This window comes from Tinamus guttatus, unplaced genomic scaffold (assembly GCF_059628265.1).
Source record: "Tinamus guttatus ecotype Peru unplaced genomic scaffold, ASM5962826v1 Tinamus_guttatus_pri_ptg000999l, whole genome shotgun sequence".
Classification (NCBI taxonomy): Eukaryota; Metazoa; Chordata; class Aves; order Tinamiformes; family Tinamidae; genus Tinamus; species Tinamus guttatus.
This window is the reverse complement of record NW_028289533.1, coordinates 19,706-35,658: the sequence shown is the minus strand read 5'-3', so window position 1 is coordinate 35,658 and position 15,953 is coordinate 19,706. Positions and strand designations below refer to the sequence as shown.

At 64.3% G+C, this 15,953-nt stretch overlaps 1 protein-coding gene across 1 annotated transcript; it reads right to left on the bottom strand.

The window, feature by feature from the left end:
- Positions 1 to 3,154: 3,154 nt before the first annotated feature.
- On the bottom strand, positions 3,155 to 15,643 carry CDK20 (cyclin dependent kinase 20). The gene is made up of 8 exons (XM_088538312.1): positions 15,569 to 15,643; positions 14,792 to 14,905; positions 13,121 to 13,309; positions 9,021 to 9,148; positions 7,221 to 7,283; positions 6,260 to 6,383; positions 5,076 to 5,231; positions 3,155 to 3,322 (listed from the first exon to the last, which is right to left on the bottom strand). The coding sequence occupies exons 1-8, from the start codon at positions 15,641 to 15,643 to the stop codon at positions 3,155 to 3,157; spliced, it is 1,017 nt and encodes a 338-aa protein (XP_088394438.1).
- Between the last annotated feature and the right edge of the window lie 310 nt (positions 15,644 to 15,953).

Sequence of the window (15,953 nt, the reverse complement as noted above, 5' to 3'; positions counted from 1 at the left end):
GGGGACAATGGGGGGACATTGGGGGACATGAGGGGTCAATGGGGACATTGGGGACATTGGGGACATTGGGGACAAGGGGGATCAATGGGGACATGGGGGACATGGGGGGATATATAGGGCTGGGGACAGGGTATAGGGCGCCCTATAGGGGACATTGGGGACATGGGGGGGATATTGGGGACAATGGGGGGACATTGGGGGACATTGGGGGGCATGGGGGGACAATGGGGACATGGGGACATTGGGGACGGGGGGGACGTATAGGGCTGGGGACAGGGTATAGGGCGCCCTATAGGGGACATGGGGGGACATTGGGGACAATGGGGGGATATTGGGGACATGGGGGCCATTGGGGACAATGGGGACAATGGGGGCACAATGGGGACAATGGGGGGGCAATGGGGACATGGAGGGACATTGGGACATGGGGGGACATGGGGGGACGCTGGGGACAATGGGGACAATGGGGGACATTTGGGGGGGGGACATGGGGGGGTTATGGGGCAGGGGGGTGACACGGGGGGGGACATTCGGGGTCACATGGGTGGGGGGAGGGGTGACCCCATGGGGACACTTGGGGACATTGGGGGGGGGTCACGGGTGACACTGGGGAGGGGCCACGGGACAAGGGGGGGGAGGGGTCGCACCTGGCGGGGGGGGGAAGGGCCCCTCGGCCCCCCCAGCGCCAGGAAGGCGCCGCCGTCGTCGCCGAAGGGGGGGGCCCCCTCGGGCCCCCCAAGTGCCACGAAATCCATGGGGCGCCCGGACGCCGGGGCCCCCGTGGGGCTGCTATGGGGCAGGGAAAGGGGGGGGGGTCAGAGCCCGCCCGGACGCCTGGGCCCCCCAATGGGGTGAAATGGGGGCGCCCGGACGCCTGGGCCCCTTTTTGGGGGGGGTCTATGGGGTGAAATGGGGGCGCCCGGACGCCTGGGCCCCCGTGGGGCTGCTATGGGGCAGGAAGGGTCAGAGCCCGCCCGGACGCCTGGGCCCCTCCATGGGGTGAAATGGGGGTACCCGGACGCCTGGGCCCCTCTTTGGGGCGGTGTCTATGGGGTGAGATGGGGGCGCCCGGACACCTGGGCCCCTCTTTGTTGGGGGGTCTATGGGGTGAAATGGGGGTACCCGGACGCCTGGGCCCCTCTTTGGGGGGAGTCTATGGGTGAAATGGGGGCGCCCGGACGCCTGGGCCCCCCCATGGGGCTCCTATGGGGCGGGAAGGGGGGTCAAAGCCCGCCCGGACGCCTGGGCCCCTCTTTTGGGGGGGGCTCTATGGGGTGAAATGGGGGCGCCCGGACGCCGGGGGCCCCCGTGGGGCTGCTATGGGGCGGGAAGGGGGGTCAGCGCCTGCCCGGACGCCTGGGCCCCCCAATGGGGTCACTGGGAGGGGGGGTCTATGGGGTGAAATGGGGGGCGCCCGGACGCCTGGGCCCCCATGGGGCTGCTATGGGGCGGGAAGGGGGTCAGTGCCTGCCCAGACGCCTGGGCCCCCCAATGGGGTGAAATGGGGGCGCCCGGGACGCCTGGGCCCTTCTTTTGGGGGGCTCTATGGGGTGAAATGGGGGGCGCCCGGACGCCTGGGCCCTTCTTTTGGGGGGGGGTCAGCGCCCACTCGGACGCCTGGGCCCCCCCATGTGACCGCCCCCCCCCAATGACCCCTTTCCGCCCCCCAAAATGGGGGTCACTGACCTGGAGCTGTTGGGGGGGGGGGGGTCTCACCCGGACGCCTGGGCCCCTTCGCGGGGGTCGGGGGCGCCCGGACGCCGGGGCCCTTTGGGAGCTGCCGCCGGGCCCGGACGCCTGGGCCCTTCTATGGGGGGGGCACCCCATGGTGGGGGGGGGGGGGTGGAGCCGTAAACGGGGGGGGGCACCCGGACGCCTGGGCCCCCCCCCACCCCGGGGCGGTAACGGCCGGAGCTGCCGGGCCCTGATAACCCTTATCTGATAGCAGGCCCGGCGGGGGGGGGCCCAGGCGTCCGGGGGGGGCCCCGGCGTCCGGGAGGGGCCCAGGAGTCCGGGGGGGGCCCAGGAGTCCGGGGGGGGGGCAGAGGTGTCCGGGGGGGGCCCAGGAGTCCGGGGGGGGGGGGGCAAGAGTCCGGGGGGGGGGCCAAGAGTCCGGGGGGGCCCAGGAGTCGGGGGGGGGGCCCAGGCGTCCGGGAGGGGCCCCGGCGTCCGGGGGGGGCCCAGGAGTCCGGGGGGGCCCCAGAAATCCAGGGAAGGGCCCAGGCGTCCGGGGGGGGGCCCAAGAATCCAGGGGGGGGGGCCCAGGAGTCCGGGGGGGGCCCAGGAGTCCGGGGGGGGGCCCAGGAGTCCGGGGGGGGGCCCAGGAATCTGGGAAAGGGCCCAGGAATCCAGGGAAGGGCCCAGGCGTCCGGGGGGGGGGCCCAGGAGTCCGGGGGGGTCATTGAGGTTGGGGACGTTGGGGACAGTGGGGGGAGGGGGGGGTGGCCCCGTTGTCCCCCCCCCGTCGCGGGGGGGGGGGTGGGGGAGGGGCCACTTCCCCAAAGCGGCTCCTTATCAGCCCCCGCCAGCGCCCGGCCCCAAAATCGCCCTTTCCCGCCCCAAAACGGCGCCCGGGGGGGGGGGGCGGGGGACACAGCTCCCGGCGGCCGTTTTGGGGTCAGAACTGGGGGGTTTTGGGTCCCACTCGGCGCCTGGGGGGATTTGGGCCAAACTGCCCCATTTCGGGCAAAAAGGGGGGGTCGCGGGCGGAATCAAAACACTTTTTTCCACGGAACTGCCCTTTTGGGGCCAAAAACGTTGGTTTTGGTTACAGAGAGTCCAGTTTTGGGACGTGTTGCTCCCCCCTCCTCCCGGCTCCATTTTGGGGATTTTCACCCCAATTTGGGATTTTCACCACCCCAACGGCACCTTCCAGCCCCAAAGTTCCGTTTTTTGCTCCCAAAGTTGCTGTTTTCAGCCCCAAAATCACCATTTTCGGTCAAAACGGGGATTTTCCGCCCCCAAACGGCCCTTTCCAGCCGGGGCGCCGCCGGGTGCAGTCCCAAAATCGCCGTTTTTCACCCAAAACCGGGGATGTCCGGCTCCGAAAGTGCCGTTTTTCGCCCCGACGTCGCCGCTCCCGAAGTTGCCGTTTTTCACCCCAAAGCGGGACCGTCCGGCTCCGAAAGTGCCGTTTTTGGCTCCGCCGTCGCCGCTACCCGAAATGGCCGTTTTTCACCCCAAAGGGGCGCCCGGGGGCGGGGCCGGGGCCAGGGGGGCGTCGAGGCCGAAGTCGGGGGGGCCGCGGGGGGGGCCCGGGGGGGGCAGGGCCGGGGGGGGGGGTCCCCGAGGGGGGGGGGAAGAAAAAGGGGTGGAGCAGGGCCTGGGGGGGGGGGGAGGGGGGGAAACGGGGGGGTCGATCCCGGATTCCGGGGGGATCCCGGACACCGGGGCCCCATTCCCGGATCCCTGGGCCCCATTCCCGAATTCCCGGACCCTTCCCGGACGCCTGGGCCCTTCCCGGGACATCGGGGCTTTTCCCAGGATATTGGGACCCTCCCGGACACCTGGGCCCCTTTCCTGGTTCCCTGGGCCCTTCCCGGACATCTGGGCCCCTTCCCGAATTCCTGGGTCCTTTCCCGGACTCCTGGGCCCATTCCCAGACATTGGGGCCCTTCCCCGGACGCCTGGGCCCTTCCCCGGACGCCTGGGCCCCATTCCCGCATTCCCGGCCCCTTTCCCGAATTCCTGGCCCCTTCCCGGACTCCCGGTCCCTTCCCAAACACCTGGGCCCCTTCCCGGATTCCTGGGCCCTTTCCCGGACGCCTGGGCCCTTCCCGGGACATTGGGGCTTTTCCCAGGACACAGGGACCCTCCCGGATGCCTGGGCCCTTTCCTGGATACCTGGGCCCCATTCCCACATTCCCGGTCCCTTCCCGGGACATTGGGGCTTTTCCCAGGATATTGGGACCCTCCCAGACGCCTGGGCCCTTTCCTGGTTCCCTGGGCCCTTCCCGGACGCCTGGGCCCTTTCCTGGGAACGCTCCCCCTTTCCCGTCTCCCCATTCCCATCTCCCCATTCCCATCTCCCCATTCCCGTCTCCCCATCCCCATTCCCATCTCCCCATTCCCATTCCCATTCCCGTCTCCCCATTCCCATCTCCCCATTCCCATTCCCATTCCCGTCTCCCCATTCCCATCTCCCCATTCCCATTCCCATCTCCCCATTCCTATCTCCCCATCCCCATTCCCATCTCCCCATCCCCATTCCCATCTCCCCATCCCCATTCCCATCTCCCCATTCCCGTCTCCCCATTCCCATTCCCATCTCCCTATTCCCATCTCCCCATCCCCATTCCCGTCTCCCCATTCCCATTCCCATCTCCCCATTCCCGTCTCCCCCATTCCCGTCTCCCCTTTCCCGTCTCCCCATTCCCATTCCCGCTCCCCATTCCCATCTCCCCATTCCCTTTCCCATCTCCCCATTCCCATTCCCATCTCCCCATTCCCATTCCCGTCTCCCCATTCCCGTCTCCCCATCCCCATTCCCATCTCCCCATTCCCGTCTCCCCATTCCCATTCCCGTCTCCCCATCCCTGTCTCCCCATTCCCATCCCTGTCTCCCCATTCCCATCCCCGTCTCCCCATTCCCATTCCCATCCCCATTCCCATTCCCGTCTCCCCATTCCCATTCCCATCTCCCCGTTCCCATCTCCCCATTCCCCATTCCCATCTCCCCATCCCCATTCCCATTCCCATCTCCCCATTCCCGTCTCCCCATCCCCATTCCCGTCTCCCCATTCCCATCTCCCCATTCCCATTCCCGTCTCCCCATTCCCATCTCCCCATCCCCATCTCCCCATTCCCATCTCCCCATTCCCATCTCCCCATTCCCATTCCCGTCTCCCCATTCCCATTCCTGTTCCCGCTCCCCATCCCCATTCCCATCTCCCCATCCCCGTTCCCATTCCCATCTCCCCATTCCCATTCCCATCTCCCCATCCCCGTTCCCATCTCCCCATCCCCGTTCCCATCTCCCCATTCCCGTCTCCCCATTCCCGTCTCCCCATCCCCTTTCCCGTCTCCCCATCCCCATTCCCGCTCCCCATTCCCATTCCCATTCCCGTTCCCGCCACCTCGTGCGCCCGGATCCGCTCCCGCGCCGGATACACCAGGAAGCGCCGCAGCAGGTCCAGGGCGTCGGGCGGCGCGTCCGGAAGGAGCCGCTCCAGGGGGACCGGAGCGCGCGCCCGGAACGAGATCTTCCGGTAATCGGGAAGCTCGGCCAGCTCCTACCGGGAAACGGGCGGAAAAACGGGAATGGGGAAAGCGGGCACCCCGGAATTCCGAAAATCCCAAAATTCCCAGAATCCTCCAAATTCCTGGAATTCCCAAAACTCCCAAAATTCCCGGTATTCACAAAATTCACGGGATTCCCGAAATTCCCAATTTTCCCGGTATTCCCAGATTCCCCAAATTTCCCGGAATTCCAGGAATTCCCAAATTTCCCGGAATCCCCAAGTTTCCTGGTATTCCCCAAATTCCCAGAATTCCCGGTATTCCCAAAATTTCTGGTATTCCCAGAATTCCCGAAATCCCCCAAATTCCCAGAATTCCGGGAATTCCCCAAATTCCAGGTATTCCCGGAATTCACAAAAGTCACGGTATCTCCGAAATTCCCAAAATTCCCGGTATTCCCAAAATTCCCAGAATTCCCGGTATTCCCAGAATTCCAGGAATCCCCAAATTTCCTGGAATCCCCAAATTTCCAAGTATTCCCCAAATTCCCAGAATTCCTGGTATTCCCAAAATTCCCGAAATTCCCAAAATTCCTGGTATTCCAGAAATTCCCGAAATCCCCCAAATTCCCGGTACTCCCGGAATTCACAAAATCCACGGTATCCCCGAAATTCCCCAAATTCCCGGTATTCCCGGAATTCCCAAAATTCCCGGATTCCCCAAATTTCCCGGAATTCCAGGATTTCCCAAATTTCCCGGAATCCCCAAATTTCCCAGTATTCCTGAAATTCCCAGAATTCCCGGAATTTCCAAAATTCCCAAAATTCCTGGTATTCCAGAAATTCCCGAAATCCCCCAAATTCCCGGAATCCCCCAAATTCCCAGTATTCCCAGAATTCACAAAATCCACGGTATCCCCGAAATTCCCAAAATTCCCAGTATTCCCACAATTCCCGGATTCCCCAAATTTCCCAGATTTCCAGGATTCCCCAAATTTCCCGGAATCCCCAAATTTCCCGGTATTCCCGAAATTCCCAGAATTCCCGGTATCCCCAAAATTCCCGGCATTCCCGGCGCTCACCGGCCACGTCCGCGGCGACGGCGTTCCCAGCACGCGCAGGACGCAGCAGAGCTGCTCGATGTCGTTTTCCCCCGGGAAGAGCGGGGAAAGACCCAACAATTCCCCGAAAATGCAGCCCACGGCCCTGCGGGAAGGGCCCCGGCGTCCGGGAATGGGCTCAGGAAGCCGGGAAAGGGCCCGGGAATCCAGGAAAGGGCCCCAATGTCCGGGAAAGGACCCAGGAATCCGGGAAAGGGCCCCGGCGTCCGGGAATGGGGTCAGGAATCCGGGAATGGGGCCAGGAATCCGGGAAAGGGGCCCTGGTGTCTGGGAAGGGGCCCCAGTATCCGGGAAAGGGCCCAGGCATCCGGGAAAGGGCCCCAATGTCCGGGAATGGGGTCAGGAAGCCGGGAAAGGGCCCCAATGTCCGGGAAAGGACCCAGGAATCCGGGAAAGGGGCCCAGGAATCTGGGAATGGGGCCCTGGTGTCTGGGAAGGGGCCCCAGTATCCGGGAAAGGGCCCAGGCGTCCGGGAATGGGCCCAGGAATCTGGGAAAGGGGCCCAGGAATCTGGGAAAGGGCTCAGGAATCCGGGAAAGGGGCCCAGGAATCCGGGAAAGGGGCTCCGGTGTCTGGGAATGGGCCCAGGCGTCCGGGAAAGGGCCCAGGAATCTGGGAAAGGATCCAGGAATCCAGGAAAGGGCCCAGGAATCCGGGAAAGGACCCAGGAATCCGGGAAAGGACCCAGGAATCCGGGAAAGGACCCAGGAATCCGGGAAAGGGCCCCAATGTCTGGGAATGGGCCCAGGAATCCAGGAAAGAGCCCAGGCGTCCGGGAGAGGGTCCCGGTGTCCGGGAAGGGCCCAGTTTTCCGGGAATGGGCCCAGGCGTCCGGGAAGGGCCCAGGAATCCGGGAATGGGCCCAGGATTCCAGGGAAGGTCCCAGGATTCCGGGAATGGGCCCCGGCGTCCGGGCGCTCACCACAGGTCGACCCCCTCGTCGTAGTGCCGGGATCCGTAGAGCAGCTCCGGGGCCCGGTACCACCTGGGAAAAGGGGCGGAGCCGTCGGGAAGGGGGCGGGAATCCGGGAAAGGGGCCGGGAATCCGGGAAGGGGCCCAGGCGTCCGGGAAAGGGGCCAGGAATCCGGGAACGGGGCCAGGAATCCGGGAAAGGGGCCAGGGAATCCGGGAAAGGGCCGGGAATGCGGGAAAGGGCCGGGAATGCGGGAAAGGGGCCGGGAATCCGGGAAAGGGGCCCAGGAATCCGGGAAGGGGCCAGGAATCCGGGAAAGGGGCCCAGGAATCTGGGAAAGGGCCGGGAATCCGGGAAAGGGCCCAGGGATCCGGGAAAAGGGCCCAGGGATCCGGGAAAAGGGCCCAGGGATCCGGGAAAAGGGCCCAGGGATCCGGGAAGGTCCCCAAGAAGGTTCCGGAAGGTCCGGGAAGGTCCCAGGTCCCCAGGAAGGTCCCTGGTGACTCCGGTGGGTCCCCATTGTCCCCATGTCCCCATTCCCCCCATTCCCCCCATTCCCCCCATTGTCACCTGGTGGCCACGTGGGGGCTCCGGGGGGCCCCGTTGTCCCCGGGGGGGGGCTGGTGTCCCCAACGTCCCCATTGTCCCCAATGTCCCCCATTGTTCCCAGTTCCCTCATTGTCCCCATGTCCCCCCATTGTCCCCATTCCCCCCATTGCCCCCAACGTCCCCAATGTCCCCCATTGTCCCCCATTGTCCCCACTGTCCCCATTGTCCCTGTCGCCCCCATTGTCCCCATTGTCCCCAATGTCCCCCATTCCCCCCATGTCCCCCCATTGTCCCCCATTGTCCCCATTGTTCCCATTCCCCCCATTGTCCCCATGTCCCCCCATTGTCCCCATTGTCACCTGGTGGCCACGTGGGGGCTCCGGGGGGGCCGCGCTGTCCCCGGGGGGGGGGCTGGTGTCCCCAATGTCCCCATTGTCCCCAATGTCCCCATTGTCCCCAATCCCCCCATTGTCCCCAATGTCCCCAACGTCCCCATTCCCCCCATGTCCCCCCATTGTCCCCATGTCCCCCCATTGTCCCCATTGTCACCTGGTGGCCACGTGGGGGCTCCGGGGGGCCCCGCTGTCCCCGGGGGGGGGGGCTGGTGTCCCCAATGTCCCCCATTGTCCCCCATTGTCACCATGTCCCCCCAATGCCCCCCATTGTCCCCATTCCCCCCATTGTCCCCATTGTCCCCCATTGTCCCCAACGTCCCCCATTGTCCCCATTGTCACCTGGTGGCCACGTGGGGGCTCTGGGGGGCCGCGCTGTCCCCAGGGGGGGTGGCTGGTGTCCCCATTGTCCCCAATGTCCCCATTGTCCCCAATGTCCCCAATGTCCCCAATCCCCCCATTGTCCCCATTGCCCCCAACGTCCCCATTGTCCCCCATTGCCCCCCATTCCCCCCATTGTCCCCCATTGTCCCCAACGTCCCCAGTCCCCCCATTCCCCCCATGTCCCCCAATGTCCCCAATCCCCCCATTGTCCCCAACGTCCCCCATTCCCCCCATTGTCCCCATGTCCCCCCATTCCCCCCATTGTCCCCAATGTCCCCATTCCCCCCATTCCCCCCATTGTCCCCATTCCCCCCATGTCCCCCCATTGTCCCCATTGTCCCCATTGTCACCTGGTGGCCACGTGGGGGCTCCGGGGGGCCGCGCTGGCCCCGGGGGGGGGCTGGTGTCCCCAACGTCCCCATTGTCCCCAATGTCCCCATGTCCCCCATTGTCCCCCATTGTCCCCATTCCCCCCATTGTCACCTGGTGGCCACGTGGGGGCTCCGGGGGGCCGCGCTGGCCCCGGGGGGGGGCTGGGCTCGGGCCAGGCCGAAATCGGCCACTTTGAGGCGCCCGGCGCCGTCCAGGAGGAGATTGGCCGGCTTGAGGTCCTGGAACGCCGGGAATGCCGGGATCGGCCCGGAATTCCGACTCCCATCCCGGGATTCCGGCATCATCCAGGGATTCCCAGGGCCATCCCGGGATCCTGGCGCCATCCCGGGATCCTGGCGCCATTCCAGAATCCTGGCGCCATCCCAGGATTCCCAGCTCCATCCTGGAATTCCCAGCGCCCTTCCCGGGATCCAAACACCCATCCCGGGATTCCCAGTGCCCTTCCCGGAATCCCAGCACCATCCTGGGATTCTGGCGCCATCCCTGGATTCCCGGTCCCATCCCAGGATTCCCAACACCCATCCCTGGATTCCCAGCCCCATCCCAGGATCCCAGCACCCATCCCAGGATTCCAGCATCATCCCAGGATTCCCAGAGACATCCCGGGATTCCAGAATCATCCAGGGATTCCCATACCCATCCCAGGATTCCCAGGGCCGTTCTGGGATTTCCAGCGCCATCCCGGGATCCCAATGCCCTTCCCAGGATCCCAGCATCATCCTGGGATTCCCAGCACCATCCCGGAATCCCAAAGCCCTTCCCGGGATTCCCGGCGCCATCCCAGGATTCCAGCACCATCCTGGGATTCTGGTGCCATCCCCGGAATCCCGGCCCCATCCCAGGATTCCCAACACCCATCCCAGGATCCCAGCACCCATCCCGGGATTCCCAGAGACATCCCGGGATCCCCATCCTGGGATTCCCAGCGCCATCCCGGGATTCTGGTGCCATCCCGGGATCCCAATGCCCATCCCAGAATCCCTGCACCCTTCCGGGATCCCAACGCCCTTCCCGGGATCCCTGCGCCATCCCAGGATTCCAGCACCATCCTGGGATTCCGGCGCCATCCCGGGATCCTGGTGCCATCTCAGGATTCCCAGCACCCATCCCAGGATTCCCAGAGACATCCAGGGATTCCGGCATCATCCAGGGATCCCCATGCCCATCCCGGGATTCCCAGGGCCGTTCTGGGATTCCCAGCACCATCCCGGGATCCCTGCGCCCCTCCCGGGATTCCCAACACCCATCCCGGGATCCCGATGCCCTTCCCAGGATCCCAGCATCATCCCGGGATTCCCAGCACCATCCCAGAATCCCAAAGCCCTTCCCAGGATTCCCGGCGCCATCCCAGGATTCCAGGACCATCCTGGGATTCTGGTGCCATCCCCGGAATCCTGGCACCATCTCGGGATTCCCAACACCCATCCCAGGATCCCAGCGCCCATCCCAGGATTCCCAGTGCCATCCCGGGATCCCCGCGCCCTTCCTGGGATCTCGCCACCATCCCGGGATTCCGGCGCGATCCCAGGATTCCCAACACCCTACCCAGGATCCAAACGGCCATCCCGGGATTCCAGGACTCATCCCGAGATCCCAACACCCATTCCGGGATCCCAACACCCTTCCCGGGATCGCAGCATCATCCCGGGATTCCCAGCGCCCTTCCTGGGATCCCTGAGCCCTTCCCAGGATTCCGGCATCCATCCCGGGATCCCGGCACCCTTCTGGGATCTTGGTGCCATCCCGGGATCCCAACACCCTTCCCAGAATTCCCGGTGCCATCCTGGGATCCCCACACCCATCCCGACATTCCCAACCCCCTTCCCGGGAGTCCAACATCATCCCGGGATCCCAGTGCCCATCTCAGGATCCCGGCATCATCCTGGGATTCCCAACCCCCTTCCTGGAATTCCCAACCCCCTTCCCGGGATTCCCGGCCTCATCCTGGGATCCCGACTCCCATCCTGGGATTCCCAGCGCGCATCCCGGAATTCCAACACCCACCGCAGGATCCCGGCGCCATCCCGGGATTCCCGGCACCCTTCCGGGATTCCCAGCGCCATCCCGGGATCCCAGCACCCATCCCGGGATCCCCCCGGACGCCTGGGCCCTCCCCGGACCTGACGGCCCCCGGTTTCCAGCCCCCATTCCCGTTTTCCAGCCCCATTCCTGCTCTTCCAGCCCATTCCCGTTATCCCATTCTTATTCCAATTATCTCATTCCCGTTATCCCATTCCCATTATCCCGTTATCCCATTCCCGCTCTCACGCGCTGCAGGACCTGGAACCGGTGGCAGTGGCCCAACCCCATCCCTGTTATCCCATTATCCCATTCCCGTTATCCCACTCTCATTCCCGTTATCCCATTGCCATTATCCCATTCCCATGATCCCATTCCCGTGATCCCATTCCCGTGATCCCATTCCCGTGATCCCACTCCCATCCCTGTTATCTCATTCCCATTCCCGTGATCCCATTCCCATTCCCATTATCCCATTCCCATTCCCATTATCCCATTCCCACTATCCCATTCCCATTTGTTATCCCATTCCTATTCCTGTTGTCCCATTCCCGTTATACCATTGACCCGTTCCCATTATCCCATTAACTCATTTCCATCATCCCGTTCCCGCGAGCCCATTCCCATTATCCCAGTATCCCATTCCCGTGATCCCATTCCCATTCCCGTTATCCCACTATCCCATTCCCCTTATCCCATTACCCCATTCCCCTTATCCCATTACCCCATTTCCATTATCCCATTCCCATTATCCCATTATCCCATTCCCGTTATCGCGTTATCCCATTCCCATACCCGGTGCACGACGCGGAGCCGGTGGCAGTGGCCCAGCCCCATTCCCGTTATCCCATTCCCATTATCCCATTATCCCATTCCCATTATCCCATTCCCATTATCCCATTATCCCATTCCCAATATCCCGTTATCCCATTCCCATTATCCCATTATCCCATTCCCATACCCGGTGCAGGACGTGGAGCCGGTGGCAGTGGCCCAGCCCCATTCCCGTTATCCCATTCCCATTATCCCATTCCCACTATCCCCTTATCCCATTCCCATTCCCATTATCCCATTCCCCTTATCCCATTATCCCATTAACCCATTCCCATTATCCCGTGATCCCATTATCTCGTTATCCCATTCCCAATATCCCGTTATCCCATTCCCATTATCCCATTCCCAATATCCTGTTATCCCATTCCCATTATCCCATTATCCCATTATCCCGTACCCGGTGCAGCACCCGCAGCCGGTGGCAGTGGCCCAGCCCCATTCCCGTTATCCCATTCTCATTATCCCGTTATCCCATTCCCATTATCCCGTTATCCCATTCCCGTTATCCCGTTATCCCATTATCCCATTATCCCATTCCCATACCCGGTGCAGGATGCGGAGCCGGTGGCAGTGGCCCAGCCCCATTCCCGTTATCCCATTCCCATTATCCCATTCCCATTATTCCCTTATCCCATTCCCATTCCCATTATCGCATTATCCCATTCCCCTTATCCCATTATCCCATTACCCCATTCCCATTATCCCATTATCCCATTCCCGTTATCCCGTTATCCCATTATCCCGTACCCGGTGCAGGACGTGGAGCCGGTGGCAGTGGCCCAGCCCCATTCCCGTTATCCCATTATCCCATTATCCCATTCCTTCTATCCCATTCCCATTATCCCGTTATCCCATTCCCATGATCCCGTTATCCCATTCCCATTATCCTTTTCCCGTCATCCCATTCCCATTCCCATTATTCCATTACTCCATTCCCATTCCTGTGATCCCATTATCCCGTTATCCCATTCCCATTATCCCGTTATCCCATTCCCATTATCCCATTCCCATTATCCCGTTATCCCATTATCCCGTACCCGGTGCAGCACCCGCAGCCGGTGGCAGTGGCCCAGCCCCATTCCCATTATCCCATTATCCCATTCCCGTTATCCCGTTATCCCGTTATCCCGTACCCGGTGCAGGACGCGCAGCCGGTGGCAGTGGCCCAGCCCCATTCCCGTTATCCCATTCCCGTTATCCCATCATCCCATTCCTGCTATCCCATTCCCATTCCCATTATCCCATTACCCCATTCCCATTATCCCATTGACCCATTACCCCATTCCCATTATCCCATTATCCCGTTATCCCATTCCCATTATCCCATTATCCCGTACCCGGTGCAGCACCCGCAGCCGGTGGCAGTGGCCCAGCCCCCGCAGCGTCATTCCCAGCAGGTTCCGGACGTTCCCGGCGGGAAGCGGCGCCGGCGCCGCCCTCAGGAGCCCCCCGACGTCTCCGGCCGCCAATTCCAGAGCCAGGACCAGGGAGGGGCCGTGGGCGAAGGCGGCGCGGAGGGAAACGACCTGCGGGAATGGGAACGGGAAAGGGAAAGGGCCCAGGCGTCCGGGAATGGCAATGGGAATGGGAAAGGGCCCCGGCGTCCGGGAATGGGAACGGGAAAGGGCCCCGGCGTCCGGGAATGGGCCCAGGAATCCGGGAATGGGAATGGGAAAGGGCCCCGGCGTCCGGGAATGGGAATGGGAAAGGGCCCAGGCGTCCGGGAATGCGAATGGGAAAGGGCCCCGGCGTCCGGGAATGGGAATGGGAAAGGGGCTGGGAAAGGGCCCCGGCGTCCGGGAATGGGAATGGGCCCCGGCATCCGGGAATGGGAATGGGAAAGGGCCCCGGCGTCCGGGAATGGGCCCAGGAATCCGGGAATGGGAATGGGAAAGGGCCCCGGCGTCCGGGAATGGGAATGGGAAAGGGCCCAGGTGTCCGGGAATGGCAATGGGAAAGGGCCCAGGCGTCCGGGAATGGGCCCAGGCGTCCGGGAATGGGAATGGGAAAGGGCCCAGGCGTCCGGGAATGGGAATGGGAAGGGCCCCGGCGTCCGGGAAAGGGCCCAGGAATCCGGGAATGGGAATGGGCCCCGGCGTCCGGGAATGCGAATGGGAAAGGGCCCCGGCGTCCGGGAATGGGGATGGGAAAGGGCCCCGGCGTCCGGGAATGGGCCCAGGAATCCGGGAATGGGAATGGGAAAGGGCCCCGGCGTCCAGGAAAGGGCCCCGGCGTCCGGGAATGGGAATGGGAAAGGGCCCCGGCGTCCGGGAATGGGAATGGGAAAGGGCCCCGGCGTCCAGGAATGGGAATGGGAAAGGGCCCCGGCGTCCGGGAATGGCAATGGGAATGGGCCCCGGCGTCCGGGAATGGGAATGGGAATGGGAAAGGGCCCCGGCGTCCGGGAATGGGAATGGGAATGGGCCCCGGCGTCCGGGAATGGGAATGGGAAAGGGCCCCGGCGTCCGGGAAAGGGCCCCGGCGTCCGGGAATGGCAATGGGAAAGGGCCCTGGCGTCCGGGAATGGGAATGGGAAAGGGCCCCGGCGTCCGGGAAAGGGCCCTGGCGTCCGGGAATGGGAATGGGAAAGGGCCCAGGCGTCTGGGAATGGGAATGGGAAAGGGCCCCGGCGTCCGGGAGTGGGAATGGGAAAGGGCCCCGGCGTCGGGGAATGGGCCCAGGAATCCAGGAATGGGAATGGGAAAGGGCCCAGGCGTCCAGGAATGGGAATGGGAAAGGGCCCCGGCGTCCGGGAATGGGCCCAGGAATCCGGGAATGGGAAAGGGCCCTGGCGTCCGGGAATGGCAATGGGAAAGGGCCCAGGCGTCCGGGAAGGGCCCCATTATCCGGGAAGGCCCCGTTATCTGGGAAGGCCCCGTTATCCGGGAAGGGGCCCGGGCGTCCGGGAAAGGGGCCCAGGCATCCGGGAAGGGCCCAGGAATCCGGGAATGGGCCCCGTTATCCGGGAACGCCGTGTTATCCCGGGAATTCCCGTTATCCGCGCTCACGTTGGGATGCTCTCCCAGGGCTCTCAGCGCCTGCAGCTCCCGCAGGGTCTGGGGGGCGACGGCGTCTTCGGGACGGCGCAAAGGGACCCGCTTGAGGGCGACCGGCTCTCCGGTCTGCGGGAATACCGGGAATACCGGGAATACCGCTGGGAATGCCGGGAATACCGGGAATGGGGGCGGGAATACCGGGAATGGGGCTGGGAATGCGGGAATGGGGGCGACGGCGTCTTCGGGGCGGCGCAAAGGGACCCGCTTGAGGGCGACCGGCTCTCCGGTCTGCGGGAATACCGGGAATACCGCCGGGAATACCGGGAATGGGGGCGGGAATGCGGGAAAGGGGCCGGGAATACCGGGAATGGGGCCAGAAATGGGGCTGGGAATGTGGGAAAAGGACAGGAATGTGGGAATGGGGCTGGGAATGGGGCCGGGAATGCGGGAATGGGGCTGGGAATGCGGGAAAGGGGCCGGGAATGCGGGAAAGAGGCCGGGAATGCGGGAATGGGGCTGGGAATGGGGCTGGGAATGGGGCCGGGAATGTGGGAATGGGGCCGGGAATGCGGGAAAGGGGCCGGGAATACCGGGAATACCGCCGGGAATGCGGGAATGGGGCCGGGAATGTGGGAAAGGGGCCGGGAATCCAGGAAAGGGGCCGGGAATGGGGCCGAGAATGCGGGAATGGGGCTGGGAATCCGGGAATGGGGCTGGGAATCCGGGAACGGGGCCGGGAATCCGGGAATGGGGCCGGGAATGCGGGAAGGGGCCCCGGCGTCCGGGCACCTCTCGGTCCTTGGCCTTGAACACGACGCCGTGGGCGCCCTCCCCCACGCGGCCCAGGATGACGTAACGCTCCATGATGACGTCACGCGGCTCCCGCGACGTCACCGCCGCCCCGGCCAAGGCCCCGCGCGTCGCCCGGGGCGACCGCTGCTTAGCAACGCGCCGGAACTTCCGGCCGCCGCCGCCGCGGGAAGGCCGCGGCCCCGCCCCTTCCGCCGCGCCCCCATTGGCGGAGCCGCCCGGGCCCCGCCCCCTCCCGGCCCCGCCCCGCGCGCGCCCGGACGCAGCCGGGGAGGGGGGCGGAGGGGGGGGGGCGTCGCTTTTGGGGCGAAATCGGCGGATTTCGGGGCTGAAGGTGGGGCGCGTTTTGGGGCGAAAAGGGGCG

Excerpts from the sequence above, each read along its gene's own strand:
- CDK20 (XM_088538312.1), bottom strand. The coding sequence starts at position 15,643 with ATGGAGCGTTACGTCATCCTGGGCCGCGTGGGGGAGGGCGCCCACGGC. Across the intron at positions 6,384-7,220 it reads GACGAGGGGGTCGACCTGTG|GGCCGTGGGCTGCATTTTCG; the intron begins GTGAGCGCCCGG and ends CCCTTCCCGCAG. Across the intron at positions 5,232-6,259 it reads CGTCGCCGCGGACGTGGCCG|GAGCTGGCCGAGCTTCCCGA; the intron begins GTGAGCGCCGGG and ends GTTTCCCGGTAG.